Source organism: Scyliorhinus torazame, chromosome 17 (assembly GCF_047496885.1).
Source record: "Scyliorhinus torazame isolate Kashiwa2021f chromosome 17, sScyTor2.1, whole genome shotgun sequence".
NCBI classification, from domain to species: Eukaryota; Metazoa; Chordata; class Chondrichthyes; order Carcharhiniformes; family Scyliorhinidae; genus Scyliorhinus; species Scyliorhinus torazame.
Window position 1 is genome coordinate 145,284,953 of NC_092723.1, and position 21,700 is coordinate 145,306,652.

The 21,700-nt window shown below is 51.0% G+C and overlaps 1 protein-coding gene across 1 annotated transcript in view; it reads left to right on the forward strand.

Annotated features, from left to right (window-relative positions):
* Nucleotides 1-21,700, forward strand: part of baiap3 (BAI1 associated protein 3) — a 281,399-nt gene that overhangs the window by 152,688 nt on the left and 107,011 nt on the right. Inside the window, exons 13-18 of the mRNA XM_072481213.1 lie at nt 580-672; nt 1,263-1,366; nt 12,067-12,184; nt 13,500-13,624; nt 15,298-15,388; nt 16,982-17,038. Of these exons, the coding sequence (XP_072337314.1) occupies nt 580-672; nt 1,263-1,366; nt 12,067-12,184; nt 13,500-13,624; nt 15,298-15,388; nt 16,982-17,038 (588 nt within the window). The remainder of the gene's footprint in view (nt 1-579; nt 673-1,262; nt 1,367-12,066; nt 12,185-13,499; nt 13,625-15,297; nt 15,389-16,981; nt 17,039-21,700) is intronic.

Here is a 21,700-nt window from a genome sequence, read left to right on the forward strand (position 1 = left end):
TGGGGAATTGTATGCCAGAGAGAGTCAGCACTTTCAAGAGAGGAGGTAACCTGTACCCCAGTGAGACTCAGTACCTACAGGTGAGGATGGGACTATACCCCAGTGAGGGTCAGTACCTTCATGAGAGGAGGTAACCTGTACCCCAGTGAGAGCCAGCACCTTCAGGAGAGGAGGTAACCTGTATCCCTGTGAGAGCCAGCACCTTCAGGAGAGGAGGAGAACTGTACCCCAGTGAGAGTCAGCACCTTCAGGAGAGGAGGTAACCTGTACCCCAGTGAGAGCCAGCACCTTCAGGAGAGGAGGGGAACTGTACCCCAGTGAGAGCCAGCACCTTCAGGAGAGGAGGTAACCTGTACCCCAGTGAGAGCCAGCACCTTCAGGAGAGGAGGTAACCTGTACCCCAGTGAGAGCCAGCACCTTCAGGAGAGGAGGAGAACTGTACCCCAGTGAGAATCAATACGTTCAGGAGAGATGGGGAACTGTATGCCAGTGAGAGTATGCACCTTTAGGAGAAGAAGTGAGAGAAGTAGGATAACCTCTCGTGATTTGAGACTGTTGTCACTATTGTTTCTTTTGCAGAGAGGTACAGAGTTGTGTAAGAAGATGAGTGGTGAGAGAATCCATGAGTTGTTGCTGAGGCAACTGTTGGAGTTTGAGAACCCTGATTTCCAGGTGAGCATCACTTCATTATAAACAGAAATAAACAGCGAGAGCGGTGGCTGGCTCCAGTGGATGATGTTATACTGGAATATTTAGTGTCCTTGGCAACTCCTGGCCCTCAATATATGAATTTGAACCTTTTGTGCCACCAATGTATGAAAAAATCCTAGCATATTGTCTATACATGGCACTTATAAATTGAAGTATCAGAATTGTTGGGTGGCCTCAGATTCCATTGCCAGGTGCTGCTGATATCAGCCAGGACTGTGCTGGGTTTAGTAACTAGTCTCCACATCCTTGGCTAAGAAGTCAGGACTCCTGCTCTTAACGCAGTGGAGATGGGGTGAAGTGGTGAGGGGATCAAATTTGATTGTGTCTCCCTCACTGTGGAGGAACCTCCTGGCTTCATTCACACCTGTAGAATGGGCACCTGGGTGGGGTGGGGGGTGGGGGGGGGGGGGGGGGGCGCAGAGATACCCTCAGCATCTGGGGACTTGCCGTGAAACACAGTTGCCTCATAGTGACGTCAACATCAGAGTTAAAAATACCCTTGCAAAACTAGTAACTGTGCAACTAATTGTATCACCACCTCTTTGCCACAGGAAGACCAAAACAGCTGGTCTGGCAAACTCAGCAGACATGCTGTGACCATTCTTTCCTACCATGCCATGCAAGTTGACTTTTCACTGCAACAGAAGGCAGCTGTGTGAGTACAACTTTCATATTAGCTTCTGCCTTGTTGGTAATCAGGAATTTCAAAAAGTAAAGCCTGATGTTCTTCTCAGTCATGGCTTTGTTTTAGTTTATTGTGCTCATCCCTTTCTTTAAATTGCTGTAAGTTAGAAAAGTGTATTATTTTTAAAGAAATAGCTACATTTGGATTTAAGTGAGAAACACCAGGTGTAAGGGGAAATTCAGTCCTACAGAAATAAAGTAATATAAATAAACCAAATTAAAATAAAGTTAACGTAAGCAAAGTGAGGTTAAGTAATGGCGGGATAGCTCGGTCAAATGGAATGTGTGGCCTGTAATATGTGGGAAGTCAAGGACACTGCCGGTGTCCTAGACGACCACATATTCAGGAAGTGTCACCAGCTGAAAAAATTTGAGCTCCAGGTTTCAGAGCTCGGGCAGCACCTGGAATTACTGTGGCACATGTACAAGGCCATGAGCTATGTTGATAGCAAATTCTGAGAGGTGTCCACACCGCAACTTAGGTTCCTGGAGACAGAAAGGGAATGGGTGACCATCAGTCAGTACAAGAGAACTAGACAGGCAGTTCAGGAATTCTCTGGTATCCTGCTCACAAATCGGTTTTCAACTTTTGAAGCTTGTGAGGGCACAGGTTCCTCAGAGGAGTGCAGTCAGAGCCAAGTCTGTGGCACTGCAAGCAGCTCAGCTGTACAAGAGGGGGCGGGGGGGGGGGGGCAAGAAGGAAGAGTAATAATTAGCAGGAATTCATTGGTTAAGGGAACAGACCGGCATTTATGCATCCGTAGACATGACGCCAGGATAGCATGTTGGAACCCAGGTGCCAGAATCAAGGATGCCACAGTGGCTGCAGGCCATTTGCGGAGCTAGGTAGAAAATTGTCCCAGAGTGTTCAAGAACAGAATCAATTTGGTTTGAGCTCGGGAACAAAAAGGAGCAATTACATTGTTCGATGTAGTCTATCGCCCACTGCTATGACACATTGGGCCAGTGCTTGGCCAATTCCAGCCCCACGTGACCCTGAGTCACAACACATTTGAATTAACCAATAATTCTTATAAATATCCCCAAAGTCTTTGTACCTTGGCTGCCAATAATTACGGTCACCAGGTTTGTAAGTTTAAACACAGTTACGTTTTATTTATAACAAGAACTATAATGAAATATGCAGTAAATACAACTGGTTAACTATCATTTAATTCTTAATCCCACACTCTAACTTGCCCCCACCCTCTATATGTATACACACACACACACAAGACAGACAAACACAGAGGGGAGGAGAGGGATGAAAATAATAAGTAAAAGGAAAAAGAGTCTTTGTTTGAGATGGTTGTCTTTAAGCAGACCTTCCTGCAAAGTAAGCTTTCAGATCCAAGTCTCTGTTTGCAGCCTGTAATGGTTTCACTGTAGATTCATTCAGGTCTCTGCAGTTTTAGGAATACAGAAACTCCTAGTCTGTTTAACTAGTGTTGAATAGGCTGTCAGTACATAAAGTTGACATGGCACCAGGACTGGATGAGATGCATCCAAGAATATTGAAGGAAGTGGGAGTGGAAATTGCAGGGGCGCTATCCATAACCTTTCAGTCTTTCCGAGACTCTGGGTAGGAACCAAAGGACTGGAGAATTGCAAACATTACCCCCTTGTTCAAAAAGAGTTGTTAGGATAGCCCCAGCATTTACAGACTAATCAGTTTAACCTCAGCTTGTAAGTATTCCAGATAGAATTAGTAGTCATGTGGAAAAGTGTTGGTCGATTAGGAAGAGCCAGCATAGATTCCTAAAGGAGAAATCGTGGTTGACTAATTTTCAGAGGGTTTTGAAGAGGTAACCGGGTGGTTTGATGAGGTTAATGCAGTTGATGTGGTGCACATGGATTTTCAAAAGGCATTCAATATAGTGCCACAAAACAGACTTGTAAGAAAAATTATAGCTCATTGAATAAAAAGTACAGTAGCAATATGGATACAACCTTTACTTGAGTAATAGGAAACAGAGTAATGGAGGAAGGTTTGAAGTGGAGTTCCCCAGGGGTCGGTATAGTTTTTCCTCTTAGAACCATAGAAATGTTACACCACAGAAAGAGGCCATTCAGCCCATCATGTCGGTGTCAGCCAAAAAAGAGAAAAGAGAAACTAGCTGCTCATTTTCCAGCACCTGGTCAGTTGCTTTGCAGTTTACAGCACTTTAGATGTAGATCCTTTTAAATGAGTTGCGCATTTCATCCTCAACCATCGATTTAGGCAGTGAATTCTAAACGCTCCCCACCCTCAGGGTAAAATAGCATTTTCTTGTGTCTCCTCAAATCCTTCTACCAATCACCTTAAATCTATGCTCCTGGTAACTGACCCCTCAGTTAGGGGAAGCAGGACTTTCCTGTCTACCAAATCTAGGAGGCTCATAATCTTTTACACCTCAATTAGGTCACCTCTCAGTCTCCTCTGTTCTTCGGTAAACAACCCTAGCCTACCCAATTGTTCCTCATAGCTGGAATTTTCAAGCCCTGGCAACATGTTTGTAAATCTCCTCTGCACTCTTTCCAGAGCAATTATGTCCTTCCTGTAATGTGGTGACCAGAACTGTGCACAATACCCCAGCTGTGGCCGAACCAGTGTTTTATACAGTTCCATCATTACATCCCTGCTTTTGTATTCAATATCTCACCCAATAAAGGAAAGCATTCCTTGCAAACCCCACACGGACAGTGTCCCAGGGTCAGGGTCGAACCCGGTTCTTCTGCACGTGAGGCAGCAGTGCTAACCACTGCGCCAATGTGCCACCCAAAGGGAAGGATTCTATATGCTTTCTTAACCACCTTGTCCATCTGTCTTGCCACATTCGGGGACCTGTGGATATGCACTCCAAGGTCTTTCATTTCCCAACCCCTCATACAATCATTACAGTGTAGAAGGAGGCCTTTTGGCCCATCGAGTCTGCACCGCCCTTCTGAAAGAGCGCCCTACCGAGGCCCATGTCCCCACCCTATTCCAGTAACCCAACCTAACCTTTTGGACGTTAAGGGGCAATTTAGCATGGCCAATCCGCCTAACCTGCACATCTTTGGATTGTGGGGGGAAACCGGAGCACCCGGAGGAAACCCACACAGACACGGGTAGAACATACATGCTTCACACACACAGTCACCCAGGGCTGGAGTTGAACCTGGGTCCCTGGAGCTGTGAGGTAACAATGCTAAACACTGTGCCGCACTTTCAATATCTTGCCATTGATTGAGTATTCCTATGCTTTGTTTGCCCTCCCCAAATGCATTACCTCACACTTTTCTGGATTGAATTCCATTTGCTACTTCCGTGCCCTCTCAATCAAACTATTGATATCATCTGGAGTAGGCAGCTATCCTCTTCACTATCAACTACGTGGCCGAATTTTGTGTCACCTGCAAATTTCCCAATCATCCCACCCACTTTTAAGTCTAAATCATTTATTCAGGGCAGCACGGTAGCATAGTGGTTAGCACAATGGCTTCACAGCACCAGGGTCCCAGGTTCGATTCCCGGCTTGGGTCACTGTCTGTGCGGAGTCTGCACGTTCTCCCCGTGTCTACGTGGGTTTCCTCCGGGTGCTCCGCTTTCCTCCCACAGTCCAAAGATGTGTAGGGGTAGGTGGATTGGCTATGCTAAATTGCCCTTAGGCCCAAAAAAGGTACGGTAACATGGGGTTACGGGGATAGGGTGGAGGTGTGGGCTTACGTGGGGTGCTCTTTCCAAGGGCCGGCGCAGACTCGATGGGCCGAATGGCCTTCTTGTGCACTGTAAATTCTGTGATTCTGTGATGTATACAACAAACAGCAAGTTCCCCAACACTGGGCCCTGTGGAACACCACTGGAAACTGTTTTCCATTTGCAAAAACATTCATCGACCATTGCCCTTTGTTTCCTGTCACTGAGCCCAATTTCAATTTTGGCTCCAACCTGCCACCTTCCCCTGTATCCCAAGAGAGCTAATTTTTCTGACCAGCTTGCCGTGTGGGACCTTGTCAAATGCCTTCCTGAAATCCATGTAGACAATATCCATGGCACTACCCTTATGAATCCCCCTTGTCACTTCCTCAAAGAATTCAGTTAGTAAGGCGCGATCTCGCCTGTCCCACCCCCTCCACAAAACTATACTGCTTATACCTGATCAGTCAGTGCCTTTCTAAGTGACAGTTTATCCTGCCTCTCACAATTTATTACAATAAATCACCCAGCGCCGAAGTCAGACTGATCAGCCTGTAATTCTCTAGCCTTTTCCTTTCACTTTTGAAATAATGATACAATGTTCGCAACATCCAATCCTCTAGGACTTCACCTGCATCTAGTGAGGATTGGAAAATTATCCTCAGAGCATTTGCTATTTCCTCCCTGGCTTCCTTGACCAGCCTGGGATGCAATCCATCTGGCCCTGGTGATATAACCAAGGATGCCAGACCCTCCAGTACTTCCTCTCACTGCGCTTACCGTATCTAATACTTCACATTCCTCTTTAACTAGAATGTCTGCATCATCCCTCTCCTTTGTGAAGACAGAGGCAGCGTGCTCTGTGAGAATCCAGCCACTCAATCAGCCTGCAAGTTACTTTTTGTACATCTTTGATAGGCTCTTATATCGATTAATGATCTAGATCTTGGTGTGCAGGGGACAATTTCAAAATTTGCGGACGATATAAACTGTTGAGGAGGATAGTATAGAACTTCAAAAGGGTATAGACAAGCTGGAGGAGTGGGAGATAGGTGGCAGACAAAGTTCAATGAGAAGTGTGAGGTGATACATTTTGTCAGGAAGAACATGAAGAGACTCTTCTTCAGAGGGTGCAGGAGCAAAGGGACTTGTGTGTATATGTGCATAGATCATTGAAGATGCAGGACAGGTGAAGAAAGCAGCTAATAAAGCAGATAGTATTCTGGGCTTTACTAATGGGAGCATAGAGTACAAAGATAGGAAGATTATGCTGAACTTGTATAAGACACTACTTATACCTCAGCTGGAGTATTGTGTACAGTTCAGGGCAGGACGAATGTGAACTAAGTGGAGAGAGTGCAGGAGAGGTTTACAAGAATGGTTCCAGGGTTGAGAAACTTCAGTTCAGAAGATAGTTTGAAGAGGTTGGGACTGTTCTCCTTGGAGAGAGGAAGGCTGAGAGGAGATTTGATAGAGATGTTCAAAATCATGAGGGAGCTGGACAGAGTAGACAGGGAGAAACTGTTCCCATTTGTAAAAGGATCAAGAACGAGAGGGCACGGATTTAAAGTGATTTGCAAAAGAAGCAAATGTGATGTGAGAAAAAACCTTTTCACACAACGAGTGGTTCGGGTCTGGAATGCACGGCCTGGAAGTGTGGTGGAGGCAGGTTCAATTGAGGAATTCAAGAGGGCATTAGATGATTACTTGAGTAAAATAAAGTTGCCATAATCCCAGATGACCATAGGCAGCTTTCCCCTTTGAGGGGGGTGAGCTGACTGGTGGTGATTTAACCTGAGGATCACCCCATCACGGGAGAGGGGCAAGGTTCATGAATAACCTCAACCAGTATTTGAATCGAAAACATGTGCAAGGGCACAGGAAAAAGGCGAGAGAAGGGCACTAGTTCATAACGTGCAATTGGAGAGATTCTGTGATGGGAACAATGTTAGTGTTGGGGAGACAATGCTCGCAGAGAGAACTACATCAAAATCTGCCAAGGCAGCTATAGAGTGGGTTGGATACAGAGTAAAGCTCCCTCTGCACTTCCCCATCAAGCTCTCCCAGGGCAGATACACCATAAATTAGGTACAGCAAAAAGCTCCCTTTGCCCTGTCTCTATCAATCGCTCCCAGGGCAGATACAGCACAAGGTTAGAAACAGCGTAAAGCTCCCTCTGCACTGTCCCCGGCAAATGCTCCTAGGGCAGCGATGTACCATCAATTACCACAAGACGAGAATAGTGCAACAATCGAGGCTTTATTGAACGAGGTGTTGTGCCTCCTGTAGCTGGAACCAGAATGGCTGCAGCATCGGAGAGCACACACTTTTATACGCCGCCTGCTGGGCGGAGCCAGCAGGCAGGGATTTACCAACGTATCTCTTAATATACGGGCAGTGCCGTAATACATATAATATACCACTAGTGGTATTCACCACATTCACCCCCTCTTAAAAAAGAGTCCGGCGGGAGTGGTGGAAACATTACAAATTAAGTCTGTCGGGGGCCTTGACCCTCCTCCGCGATCGCCTCAGTCCTGGTGGTGATGTGGGCGTCAACTTGGTCACCTGCGACTCCGGGAGCGTGTTGTCCTCGTCTTCATCGCCCCTGAGTGAATCCAGTGGGAGGACGGATCCTGCTGGGGTGGGGGCTGCGGTGAGGTTTGCTGGAGGGAGGGTGAGTGGCGCAGGGGTGAATGAGGCAACCGGGGGAGGGGGGGTTGTCAGGTCAGGGGTCGCGGGTGGGGGTCCAGCGGGTGCCAGGTCCCAGAGGGAGACTGTGTCTTGGCACCTGTCGGGGTGTGCCACGTAGGCGGGTTAGCATGTAAGAGGTGGACTTTTTCGACCAAGGGGTCCGACTTATGGGTCCGCACATGTTTCCGGAGAAGGACGGGTCCAGGGACTGTCAGCCATGTTGGGAGCACGACCCCGGAGGTGGACTTCCTGGGGAAGGCAAACACACATTCGTGAGGGGCCTCATTAGTCGCGGTGCTAGGAGCGATCGGATGTAGTGGAGCGCGTCGGGGAGGACCTCCTGCCAGCGGGAGACCGGGAGATTTTTAGACCGCAAGGCCAGTAGGACGGCCTTCCAGACCATCCTGTTCTCCCTCTCCCACCTGCCCGTTTCCCCGGGGGTTGTAGCTGGTCGTCCTGCTCGAGGCGATGCCCTTGCTGAGCAGGAACTGACGCAGCTCATCGCTCATGAAAGAGGATCCCCGATCGCTGTGAATGTAGGTGGGGAAACCGAACAGCGTGAAGATGCTGTGGAGGGCTTTGATTACCGTGGCGGAAGTCATATCGGGGCATGGGATGGCGAAAGGGAACTGGGAGTACTTGTCAGCCACGTTCAGGACGTACGTGTTGCAGTCGGTGGAGGGGAGGGGCCCTTTGAAGTCTATGCTGAGGCGCTCAAAGGGGCGGGAGGCCTTCACCAGGTGCGCTCTATCTGGCCGGTAGAAGTGCGTCTTGCACTCTGCGCAGAGTTGGCAGTCCCGGGTCACGGTCCTGACCTCCTCAATGGAGTATGGCAGGTTGCGGGCCTTGATAAAATGGAAGAACCGGGTGACCCCAGGGTGGCAGAGGTCATAGTGGAGAGCCCGGAGTCGGTCCACTTGTGCGCTGGCACATGTACCGCAGGATAGGGCATCAGGGGGCTTGTTGAGCTTCTCCGGGCGATACAAGATCTCATAATTAAAGGTGAAAAGCTCGATCCTCCACCTCAAGATCTTGTAATTTTTGATCTTGCCCCGCTATGTACTATTAAACATAAAGGCGACCGACTGTTAGTCAGTGAGGAGAGTGAATCTCCACCGACCAGGTAATGCCTCCAGTGTCGCACAGCTTCCACAATGGCTTGGGCCTCCTTTTCGACAGAGTGCCGAATTTCGGAGGCATGGAGGGTGCGGGAAAAGAAGGCCACGGGCTTGCCCGCCTGGTTGAGGGTGGCGGCCAGAGCTACGTCCGATGCATCGCTCTCCACCTGAAAGGGGAGGGACTCATCGACTGCGTGCATCGTGGACTTGGTGATGTCTGCCTTGATGCGGTTGAAGGCCTGGCGGGCCTCAGCCGTCAGTGAAAAAACTGTGGACTGAATGAGTGGGCGGGGCTTGTCCGCATAATTAGGGACCCTCTGGGCATAATAGGAGAAAAACCCCAGGCATCATTTCATGGCCTTGGGGCAGTGTTGGAGAGGGAGTTCCATGAGGGGGCGCATGCGGTCGGGGTCGGGCCCTAGGACTCCATTTTCCACTACGTAGCCAAGGATGGCTAAGCGGAACATTTCTCCTTGTTGTATGTGAGGTTAAGGAGTTTGCCGGTATGGAGGAATTTTTGGAGGTTAGCATCGTGGTCCTGCTGATCATGGCCGCAGATGATGACGTTATCTAGGTACGGGAAGGTGGCCCGCAGTCAACCATTTGGTCCATCTCTCGCTGGAAGACGATTGGTGACACCGAAGGGAACCCTAAGGAAGTGATAGAGGCGGCCATCTGCTTCGAACGCAGTGTATTGGCTTTCCTCCGGGCTGATGGGGAGCTGGTGGTAGGTGGACATCATGTCTACTGTGGAAAAGACTCGATACTGTGCAATCTGATACCTATGTCAGATAGGCGTGGGAGGGAGTACGCGTCGAGCTGCGAGTACCGACTGATGGTCTGACTATAGTCAATGACCATCCTGTGCTTCTCCCCAGTCTTCACTACCACTACTTGAGCTCTCCAGGGGCTGTTGCTGGCCTCAATGACCCCCTTCCCGCAGAAGCTGTTGGACCTCCGACCTGATGAAGGTCCTGTCCTGGGCAATGTACCGTCTGCTCCTCGTGGCGATGGGTTTGCAATCTGGGGTGAGGTTTGCAAACAGAGAAGGTGGATCGACCTTAAGGGTCGTGAGGCCGCAGACGGTGAGGGGGGGTAGGGGTCCGCCGAATTTTAAAGTCAGGCTTTGGAGATGGCACTGAAAACCCAGGCCGAGTAGCAGGGCAGCGCGGAGGTGGAGGAAGATATAGAGCTGGGAAGTTGCTGAACTCTACACCCTGGACGGTGAGGGTCGCGATACAGTACCCCCGGATTTCAACAGAATGGGATCTGGAGGCCAGGGAGACTTTCTGGGTGACGGGGTGTACCGCGAGGGAGCAGAGCCTTACCATGGTGGGGTGGATGAAGCCCTCTGTGCTCCCGGAGTCAAAAAGGCAGGTCATCTCGTGCCCATCGCTTTTCGCCGTCGCTGTTGCAGTCGCGAGCTTGCGGGGCCGGGACTGATCCAGGGTGATAGAGGCGAGCTGCGGAAGATGCTGGGGGGTCCCGTGCTGGACAGCGGTGGTGGAGGTAGTGGTAGGCGATGAACGGCCAGACGAGCAGAGGTCCTGAGGCGTTTTCCAAAATGGCGCCAAAGATGGCGGCGCCCACAGGCCACACGTGGCTTGCGAAAGGGAAGATAGCAGCGCCCCTGGGTCGCAAGTGGAGGGTATAGAAATGCCGGGCCTGGAAACAGCGGCGACCGACCGGGCCTGGCAAACAGAAACGAAGTGTCCTTTCTTCCCACACCCGTTGCAGGTTGCGCTCCGCGCCGAGCAGCGCTGCCTGGGGTGTTTGTTTTGTCCGCATAAATAACACTTGGGCCCCCCAGAGTTGGCTAGCTGCCGCGTGGCGCAGGCTTGCGGTGAGCTGGAGTCGGCAGCTAGTGGGGCCCACGATGCCCACGAGGGTGCCGCACGGTCGGGAGCGTAGGACTGAACGTTACGGGAGGCCACTTCTAACGAATTAGCAAGCTGCCTAGTCCCCGCAAGGTCGGGCGTACCCCCTTCGAGTAGCCGCTGGCGGATGTACGCAGACTTCATGCCCGTAACGTAAGCGTCTCGAATTAAAAGTTTGGTGTGCTTGACTGCCGAAATGCCTGGCAGTCACAGTTCCTACCTAGGATGTGCAGGGCAAGCCAGAAATCGTCCAGAGACTCCCCGGGGAGTTGCTGTCTCAAGGCCAGGAGGTGCCTGGCATATACATGATTCACCAGTCGAACGTAATGTCCCTTCAGGAGCACTATCGCTTGAGAGTAGGTGGGTGCATCCCGGATGAGGGGGAAAATGTCAGGGCTCACCCGTGAATAGAGGACTTGGAGCTTCTGCGAGTTCGGGGGTTCTTCAGCGGCTGTTCGGAGGTAGCTTTCGAAACAGGCGAGCCAGTGGTCAAAAGCGGACGTAGCGTTGGCTGCTTGAGGGCTCAGCTGCAGGTGATCAGGCTTGATGCAGAGATCCATCATTTAAAAAATCTTGTTCAATAAATTGATGCACCGTTAATTACCACAAGACGAGAATGGTCGAACAATCGAGGCTTTATTGAACGCGATGTTGTGCCTCCTGTAGCTGGAACCAGAATGGCTGCAGCACCGGCGAGCACACACATTTATACGCCGCCTGCTGGGCGGAGCCAGCAGGCAGGGATTTACCCATGTACCTCTATCATACGGGCAGTGCCGTAATACATGTAATACTGCTAGTGGTGACTACCACACAGAGTAAAGCTCCCTCTGCACTGTCCCCATCAAAAGCTCCTAGGGCAGGTACAGCAGAGGTTAGATACAGCGTAAAGTTCACTCTGTACCCTCCCAATCAAACACTCCCAGAGCAGGTACAACAAAGGTTAGATACAGCGTAAAGCTCCCTCTGCACTGTCCCCGTCAAACGCTCCTAGAGCAGGTACAGCACAGGTTAGATACAGAGTAAAGCTCCCTCTGCACTGTCCCCGTCAAACGCTCCTAGAGCAGGTACAGCACAGGTTAGATACAGAGTAAAGCTCCCTCTGCACCTTCCCAATCAAACACTCCCAGAGCAGGTACAGCAAGGGATTAGATAGAGTAAAATACCCTCTACACTGTCCCATCAAATATTCCCAAGGCAGATACAGTATGGGTTAGATCCAGAATAAAGGTTTTTCTAACATTCCTTCAAACAATCGGAAGTGTTCTGAAGGAAATGATCAGGAGCTGACTCAGCTAAAATGTTAATTTCCTTCTCCTGGCAGCGAGTGGCAGGCTTACAGCAAGCACCATCATTTCCGCTCCGTAGACTATGGTTTCCTTCTCCAACTCCTTGAGGGCCTGGACCAGACTTTGGAGTTTAATGTTCTTCTCAAAGAGCAGGTAAGATGCTCAGGATGTGGAGGAACAGTCTCTCGGGTGTTGGATGAGCATTCTTCACTACTTCACGTGCCTTCACGTGCCTGAATCGAAACAGTGGGTGTGGCAGGCTGTGTGTCTGCTAAAGCACAAGATGTGCAAGCTTTATGCCACTGAATTTTTAAAAGCGTTATTTTTAAACCGAGAATCTTTGATCTGCACGTGTATCTGTATGTGTGCGCACCTGTACATATGTGTAATGCACACACAACAATCCGCTTTAGATCTTACTTAAGATAGATACATGCCAGTGGCAGATTTAAACTCTCTTTCTCAGTGAAATGATCAAATTTCATTACTTGATATTGTTATTTCAATTTATGCATTTCTCAAATTCTAGTCAGTTCGTGTTTATTAGCTGAGAAAAGTTAGGAGCAGGAATATAGGAACAGGAGCAGACCATTGAGCCCAACCAACCTGCCCCATATCCCTTCATACCTTTAGTGAGGAAAGTTCTGTCAAACTCATATTTAAAATTAACAATTGACCCAGCATCCAAATTTCTACCACCTTTTGCACGGATGTTTCTTGAGTTCATTCATGAGAAATCTGGCTCTAATTTGTAGGCTCTGCACTGTAATCCTAGTCCAGGATTTTATGGCCCTGCCGTGACGTGTCTCCCCTGGTGGATGCGGCCAGCCAATTGAATCTTTGGTCAGTTTGACGGGATGATAATATCCCATCTGGCGGGCGGGGCCATAAAATCCTGGCCCGAGACTCCTCAACCAGCAGAAATAGTTTCTCTCCGTCGATTCTATCTGTTAACCTTAATATTGTGAAAACCTAGATCCAACTCACCCCTTAACCTTCTAAATTCCTTGAGGAATCCCAAGGACCTAGTTTGAGTCATCTCTCCTCAGAATGTGACTCTTTCAAGGCCAGGTTTCAGTCTAACAAATCCACTCTGCACTTCCTCCACATATCCTTCCTCTGGTGTGACTCCCAGAACTGCTCTCAGTCCTCAAGGTCTAACCACGGTTTCGTAGATCCAGGTCACCTCGATAACTCACATGTTTCGCAGAGGTTTGCACCTGCCCAGCTACCAAGGTGCATAGTGCACCAGCTGGCAGTCCAGACTGGGCTGTGGAGGACAGGGTGTAGATTGGAGGAGCTGTCCATGCTCCCCTACAACTCCCCTGCTAGCCCCAAGTCACACCAAAGAGTGCCCGGCTCTGTAGGTGATTACAGCATTCTTTGAGTGGCAGTTCACTCCTCACAGGAATCTCCTTTTTGATTGTTATTGCAGTTGTTTCATTTCTTTAATTTTTGTTTGTTGCAGGAAGAGTCCCTGGGTGACAATTTTGTCCTTTTCATTGACTACAGCTGGGACCTGCTGCAGAGGATGAGACACAGTTTTCCCTTCAATGATCCAGTGGCATTGAAGCAGCTGGAACTGATGCTGAGGTAATGCAGACTGAACTGAGCCATGTCAGGTCACACCAGACCGAGCCAGGACAGGTCAGACCAGACCAGACCGAGCCAGGACAGGCTAGACCAGACCAGGTCAGGCTAGACCAGATGTGTTGGGCCAGGCCAGACCAAGTTGAGCCAAGCCTGGGCCAGACCAGACCAGGTTGAGTCAGGCCAGGCCAGACCAGGTTGAGTCAGGCCAGGCCAGACCAGGTTGAGTCAGGCTAGGCCAAACCAGGTTGAGCCAGACCAGACCAACTTGAACCAGTCCAGACCAGACCAAACCAAGACAGACAAGGTCAGGCTGAGATGGACCAGGCTGAACTGAGCCAGGCCAAACTGAGACAAGCAGGCCTCTCAGTTGAGGGGGTGAGTGCATGTGGCAGTGTTTTTCTGTGTGCATCACAGAGGAACAAAAAATAAACCACCTGATCAACCCCGAGGTTTCCACTCATTGGGGTTCAGTCCTGTAATATCAGAGTGGGGCAGGAGATAGATCTTGTGACTCATTGGTAGCATTCCAACCTCTGGGAACACTAGGCTAAAGTCCCACTTCAGGATTCAATGGCCATGGAAGGTGTGTTTCTAATGTGGCCAAACAGGTTGATTATCAGCCTGTAAATTTATACAATACACTTGATGGAAGGTGGTAAGAGGAGGAGAGTTTCCTGGTCAGCCATAATACAGAAGGCAATGGCAGCTGCAGAACTTTGCCACGTATAACCATGGACCAATCCAATGGAAATCCATGATCGCCAGTGCCATCTTAAAGCATGATACCTGAAGGAGGAGGATAGCAATACAAACCTAAACACTTGAGTGTAGACAGATTATTTTACTCTGGAAAGCTTCAGGTGAACCACATCGTTCATCGAGCTCTTCATTAGATAGTGATCAGGAGTAAGAACTGTGGACAATTGTTTTTTTATACCTCTTGAACTCAGCACTGTGGCCAATTATGTTATGACATTCACAAACCTATTTTCAATCGGCTCAGCCCAGCACAGACTGACTCTCAAACCTGGGACTACCTGGTCCGTGTGCCTTAGCTACTCACTCAAAGTTAACTGTTGAGAAAGCAGCTACAAGTGCTTTAATGTAAGTTAACTTGTTTTGCCAAGAACATCTTTGGAATTAAGAATTCTCTCTCTCTCTGTTTCTCTGTCTGTCTATCTCTCTCTCCTTTTCTGTTCTCTTTCCCATTTTTGATCTTTTTACCCCTCTAATTCTCCCAACTCTCACTTCATCCCTTTCCTCCCACTTTCTGTCTCTCGAATGTTTTACTGACTCCCCTCGTCTCTGTCTTCCTCCATCCACCTCCTCCACATTGCCCTTCTCCTTGACACTGCCCTTTCTTTCCCCTTTCTCTTCATCTTCCACTTTCCCTTCTCTTCCTAATTCTGTCACTCTTACCTTGTTCCTCCATCTCTCGCCCCTGCCTGTCTCTCTTTGATCCATTTATCCTTTCCCCCAATTCTGTCTCTCCTGGTTTCCCTCTCTCCATCTCTATCTTACTATTGTTCTCTTCCTCCACCTATTTCCACATTCTTTTTTGTATGTTTGTGTGTGTCTCTCTCTTTCTGCGTCTCCTGGTCTCTCTCTCTCCCAATTTATCCCCCTCCGTCTCTCCTGTTTTATCTGTCTGTACTTGGTTTAATATTTTTCAGGTGTTTGTTAAAGATTTATTCCATGAAAGCCTTTCAAGTGGTCTGTCCTTTACATAACCAGCTACATGTGGATATTGCCACCGTGGTGAAGGTACAGTGTGGACTTCATTGTCAATATTCAGAAACCATGCCAGAATCTGATGATAAATGGCATTGACCTTAAAGGGAGAATCTCACCAAACCAACATTTTTAACGCAAGTTAGTGCAGGGGAGGGAGAATTAATTTGCTATAGTGTACCTCAACTTCCAGAACAGTTTCGAGAAAGTGCCACAGGAGAGACTTCTCCGTACACTAGACTCAGTTATCCCGGGTCTCAGTGTGCCTCAACTTCCAGAAGAACTTTGAGTAAGTGCCACAGGAGAGACTTCTCCACACACTAAACACAATTATCCTGGACGAGACCAAGTGACATTCTGTATTAACTGTTGAACAGAATGAAACAGCAGGCTATTGTAAAGGGTCAAAGGTCAAAGCAGATGGCCAGGGCTCTGTGCTGTTCCTGGTTTACAGAAACAACCTGGAATCGCAGTCACAACATGATTTCAATTCACTGATGGGTGGCACTGTGGTATAGTGGTTAGCACTGCTGCCTATGCCGCTGAGGACCTGGGTTTGATCCCGGCCCTGGGTCACTGTCCGTGTGGAGTTTGCACATTCTCCCAGTGTATGCGTGGGTTTCATCCCCAAGACCCAAAGACGTGCAGGTTAGGTGGATTGGTCACACTAAATTGGCCCTTAATTGGGGAGGAAAAAAAATTGGGTACTCTAAATTTATAAAAAACTAAAACAAAAACAAATTCACTGATAAATCAGTTAAAAATTGACTTGGAGGAGATGGTTAAGAGTTTATCAAAACTAAGCAACAAGATTTGCACTTGGATTGATTAATGTCAAATTAGGTTGATATGAACAATATGGTACAATATATTGGGAAAAAATAGTAGGCACACGGTTTTGATGAGGGAGAGAGAAGCTACCCTCGGGGAAGATGATAGAGTTCTTAGGCACTCACTAACTCCTCTGACACCAACTCCAATCTGAAGCAGAAAGCAACAAAGTGTGTTGCAGTGTTTTTGCACACATTCCAATGTTTATCTGGGGATTTAAACATCACCATCTGCAAGTTCTCCTCCAAGGTACACACTATCTTGACTCAGAACTAAATTTGTCCCTTCACTGTCACTGGGCCAAAATCCTGGAACTATCTTCCTACCACCACTGTGGATGTACCTACAGCACATGGACTGCAGAGGTTCAAGAAGGCTGCTCACCATTCAAGGACAATTAGGTTTGGGCAACAAAAACTGGCCTAGCCAGCGATGGCAGCATCCCGTGAATGAATGAAAAATAAATAAATGGGCAGACCTGTATGTCCGAAGGTACAGAGAGACCCCAGTCCCTCTGGTCACTGAACTGGGACATCCAGCTCTAGTGGCAGTGAGTGCTGAACCTGAGACACATTACCGTAGAGTTTCAGATCCCAATGTAAAGAGGAAGTAGCTTGTACCTTGGGTTCAATTTAGCTGAAAGACTGTCACGCAGATTAAAGAATGTATGCAGTTACACTTTGGCGAGTGGTATTGCATTGAGTGACATTGCATCAAGAGGCGCTACGTTGAGCGCAGTGCGGTTTGACACTACACCAACTGACTTTGCATTGGTTTGCCCTGTTCATTTTACAGAAATCCACAGCTGAATGGTATAGGAAAATGTGTGACAAATTCCAACCAAAAGTGAAGGTACGTGTGACTGTCTGAATAAACTAAACTGTCGATTGGCAGGAGAATTTGACTGTGCCGTATTAGGCGGTGTCTGTTGCTGTTGTGGGAACAGGGGATGTTTTTCATGTCTGTCTTGATCATTAATGAATTAATGAGCGGTTCTGCGATACAAACTGTGTGAAAGCAAGCTGTACTCAGAAGTTGTCAAATTGAGTCAAAGACAGCACTGAGCCAGCTGATCTGAGTTCTCGGAGCAACTGTGTTACCCCGGGATCACAGAGGGAATGGAGCTAATGTTCCTGATCCGAATCACCGTGAATCAGGGCAAATGACGGTTGAGTTCGATTGGGGTGTATTTTTTTTGGGGGGGGGGGGGCGGGGGGGGGGGGGGGGCGGGGGGGGGGGGGGGGGGGATGACAGTTAGGTGGGTTCAGGGAGTTGACAGTGAGGTGGGTTTGGGGGGTGACTGTGAGCTGGGTTTGGGGGTGACAGTGAATGGTTTGGGGGGTGACGGTGAGGTGGGTTTGGGGGGTGACGGAGAGGTGGGTTTGGAGGTTGACAGTGAGGTGGGTTTGGGGGGTGACGGTGAGGTGGGTTTGGGGTTGACGGTGAGCTGGGTTTGGGGGTGATGATGAGGTGGCTTTGGGGGGTGACGGAGAGGGGGGTTTGGGGGGTGACGGTGAAATGGGTTTGGAGGCTGACAGTGAGGTGGGTTTGGGGTTGACGGTGAGCTGGGTTTGGGGGTGACGATGAGGTGTGTTTGGGGGTTGATAGTAAGGTGGTTTTGGGGGTTGATAGTGAGGTGGGTTTGGGGGGTGACGGTGAGGTGGGTTTGGGGGTTGACGCTGAGTTGTGTTTGGGGGGTGATGGTGAGGTGGGTTTGGGGCGTGACAGTGAGGTGGGTTTGGGGGGTGACGGTGAGGTGGGTTTAGGGGGTGATGATGAGGTGGGTTGGGGGGTGACGGTGAGGTGGGTTTGGGGGTGACGGTGAGGTGGGTTTGGTGGGTGACGATGAGGTGTGTTTGTGGGTTGACGGTGAGGTGGGTTTGGGGGGTGACAGTGAGGTGGGTTGGGGGGGTGACAGTGAGGTGTGTTTGGGGGGTGACGGTGAGGTGTGTTTAGGGGGTGACGGTGAGGTTGGTTGGGGGGGTGAGAGTGAGGTGGGTTTGGAGGGTGACGATGAGGTGGGTTAGGGGGTGATGGTGAGGTGGTTATGGGGGGTGGCGTTGAGGTGGGTTAGGGGGGTGTCAGTGAGGTGGGTTTGGGGGGTGACGGTGAGGTGGGTTTGGGTGGTGACGGTGAGGTGGGTTTGGGGGGTGACGCTGAGGTGTGTTTGGGGGGAGACAGTGAGGTGGGTTTGGGGGGTGATGGTGCCGTGGGTTTGGGGGGGGTGACAGTTAGGTGTGTTTGGGGGGTGGCAGTGAGGTGGGTTTGGGGGGTGACGGTGAGGTGGGTTTGGGGGGTGACGGTGAGGTGGGTTGGGGTGTGACAGTGAGGTGGGTTTGGGGGGTGACGGTGAGGTGGGTTTGGGGGCTAGCGTGAGGTGTGTTTGTGGGGGTGACGGTGAGGTGGGTTTGGGGGGTGACAGTGAGGTGTGTTTGGGGGGTGACGGTGAGGTGGGTTGGGGGGTGAGGTTGAGGAGGGTTTGGTGGTTGACGGTGAGGTGGGTTTGGAGGCTGACAGTGAGGTGGGTTTCGGGGGTGACGGTGAGGTGGTTTTGGTGGATGACAGTGAGGTGGGTTTGGGGGGTGATGGTGAGGTAGTTTTGGGGGTGACAGTGAGGTGGGTTTGGGGGGTGATGGTGAGGTGGTTTGGGGAGTGAAAGTGACGTAGGTTTCGGGGGTGACAGTGAGTTGGGTTTGTAGTGTGACGGTGAGGTGGTTTTGGGGGGTGACGGTGAGGTGGGTTTGCGGGGGTGACGGTGAGGTGGGTTTTGGGGGCTGAAAGTGAGGTGGGTTTTGGGGGTGACGGTGAGGTGGTTTTGGGGGCTGACAGTGAGGTGGGTTTCGGGGGTGACGGTGAGGTGGTTTTGGGGGATGACAGTGAGGTGGGTTTGGGGGGTGATGGTGAGGTAGTTTTGGGGGTGACAGTGAGGTGGGTTTGGGGGGTGATGGTGAGGTGGTTTGGGGGGTGAAAGTGACGTAGGTTTCGGGGGTGACAGTGAGTTGGGTTTGGAGTGTGACGGTGAGGTGGTTTTGGGGGGTGACAGTGAGGTGGGTTGCGGGGGTGACGGTGAGGTGGGTTTGAGGGCTGAAAGTGAGGTGGGTTTTGGGGGTGACGGTGAGGTGGTTTTGGGGGCTGACAGTGAGGTGGGTTTGGGGTGTGACGGTGAGGTAGTTTTGGGGGTGATGGTGAGGTGGTTTTGGGGGTGAAAGTGAGGTAGGTTTCGGGGGTGACAGTGAGTTGGGTTTGGGGGGTGACGGTGAGGTAGTTTTGGGGGTGACAGTGAGGTGTGTTTGGGGGGTGATGGTGAGGTGGTTTTGGGGATGAAAGTGAGGTAGGTGTCGGGGGTGACAGTGAGTTGGGTTTGGGGCGTGACGGTGAGGTGGGTTTGGGGGGTGACAGTGAGGTGGGTTTGGGGGGTGACGGTGAGGTGGGTTTGGGGGGTGACGGTGAGGTGTGTTTGGGGGGTGACAGTGAGTTGTGTTTGGGGGGTGACGGTGAGGTGGTTTGGGGGCTGACGGTGAGGTGAGTATGGGGGGTGACAGTGAGGTGTGTTTGGGGGGTGACGGTGAGGTGGGTTGGGGGGTGACGATGAGGTGGGTTTGGGGTGTGACAGTTTGGTGTGTTTGGGGGGTGATAGTAAGGTGGTTTTGGGGGTTGATAGTGAGGTGGGTTTGGGGGGTGACGGTGAGGTGGGTTTGGGGGTTGACGCTGGGTTGTGTTTGGGGGGTGATGGTGAGGTGGGTTTGGGGCGTGACAGTGAGGTGGGTTTGGGGGGTGACGGTGAGGTGGGTTTAGGGGGTGATGATGAGGTGGGTTGGGGGGTGACGGTGAGGTGGGTTTGGGGGTGACGGTGAGGTGGGTTTGGTGGGTGACGATGAGGTGTGTTTGTGGGTTGACGGTGAGGTGGGTTTGGGGGGTGACAGTGAGGTGGGTTGGGGGGGTGACAGTGAGGTGTGTTTGGGGGGTGACGGTGAGGTGTGTTTAGGGGGTGACGGTGAGGTGGGTTGGGGGGGTGAGAGCGAGGTGGGTTTGGAGGGTGACGATGAGGTGGGTTAGGGGGTGATGGTGAGGTGGTTATGGGGGGTGGCGTTGAGGTGGGTTAGGGGGGTGTCAGTGAGGTGGGTTTGGGGGGTGACGGTGAGGTGGGTTTGGGTGGTGACGGTGAGGTGGGTTTGGGGGGTGACGCTGAGGTGTGTTTGGGGGGAGACAGTGAGGTGGGTTTGGGGGGTGATGGTGCCGTGGGTTTGGGGGGGTGACAGTGAGGTGTGTTTGGGCGGTGGCAGTGAGGTGGGTTTGGGGGGTGACGGTGAGGTGGGTTTGGGGGGTGACGGTGAGGTGGGTTGGGGTGTGACAGTGAGGTGGGTTTGGGGGGTGACGGTGAGGTGGGTTTGGGGGCTAGCGTGAGGTGTGTTTGTGGGGGTGACGGTGAGGTGGGTTTGGGGGGTGACAGTGAGGTGTGTTTGGGGGGTGACGGTGAGGTGGGTTGGGGGGTGAGGTTGAGGAGGGTTTGGTGGTTGACGGTGAGGTGGGTTTGGAGGCTGACAGTGAGGTGGGTTTCGGGGGTGACGGTGAGGTGGTTTTGGTGGATGACAGTGAGGTGGGTTTGGGGGGGTGATGGTGAGGTAGTTTTGGGGGTGACAGTGAGGTGGGTTTGGGGGGTGATGGTGAGGTGGTTTGGGGAGTGAAAGTGACGTAGGTTTCGGGGGTGACAGTGAGTTGGGTTTGGAGTGTGACGGTGAGGTGGTTTTGGGGGGTGACGGTGAGGTGGGTTTGCGGGGGTGACCGTGAGGTGGGTTTTGGGGGCTGAAAGTGAGGTGGGTTTCGGGGGTGACGGTGAGGTGGTTTTGGGGGATGACAGTGAGGTGGGTTTGGGGGGTGATGGTGAGGTAGTTTTGGGGGTGACAGTGAGGTGGGTTTGGGGGGTGATGGTGAGGTGGTTTGGGGGGTGAAAGTGACGTAGGTTTCGGGGGTGACAGTGAGTTGGGTTTGGAGTGTGACGGTGAGGTGGTTTTGGGGGGTGACAGTGAGGTGGGTTGCGGGGGTGACGGTGAGGTGGGTTTGAGGGCTGAAAGTGAGGTGGGTTTTGGGGGTGACGGTGAGGTGGTTTTGGGGGCTGACAGTGAGGTGGGTTTGGGGTGTGACGGTGAGGTAGTTTTGGGGGTGATGGTGAGGTGGTTTTGGGGGTGAAAGTGAGGTAGGTTTCGGGGGTGACAGTGAGTTGGGTTTGGGGGGTGACGGTGAGGTAGTTTTGGGGGTGACAGTGAGGTGTGTTTGGGGGGTGATGGTGAGGTGGTTTTGGGGATGAAAGTGAGGTAGGTGTCGGGGGTGACAGTGAGTTGGGTTTGGGGCGTGACGGTGAGGTGGGTTTGGGGGGTGACAGTGAGGTGGGTTTGGGGGGTGACGGTGAGGTGGGTTTGGGGGGTGACGGTGAGGTGTGTTTGGGGGGTGACAGTGAGTTGTGTTTGGGGGGTGACGGTGAGGTGGTTTGGGGGCTGACGGTGAGGTGAGTATGGG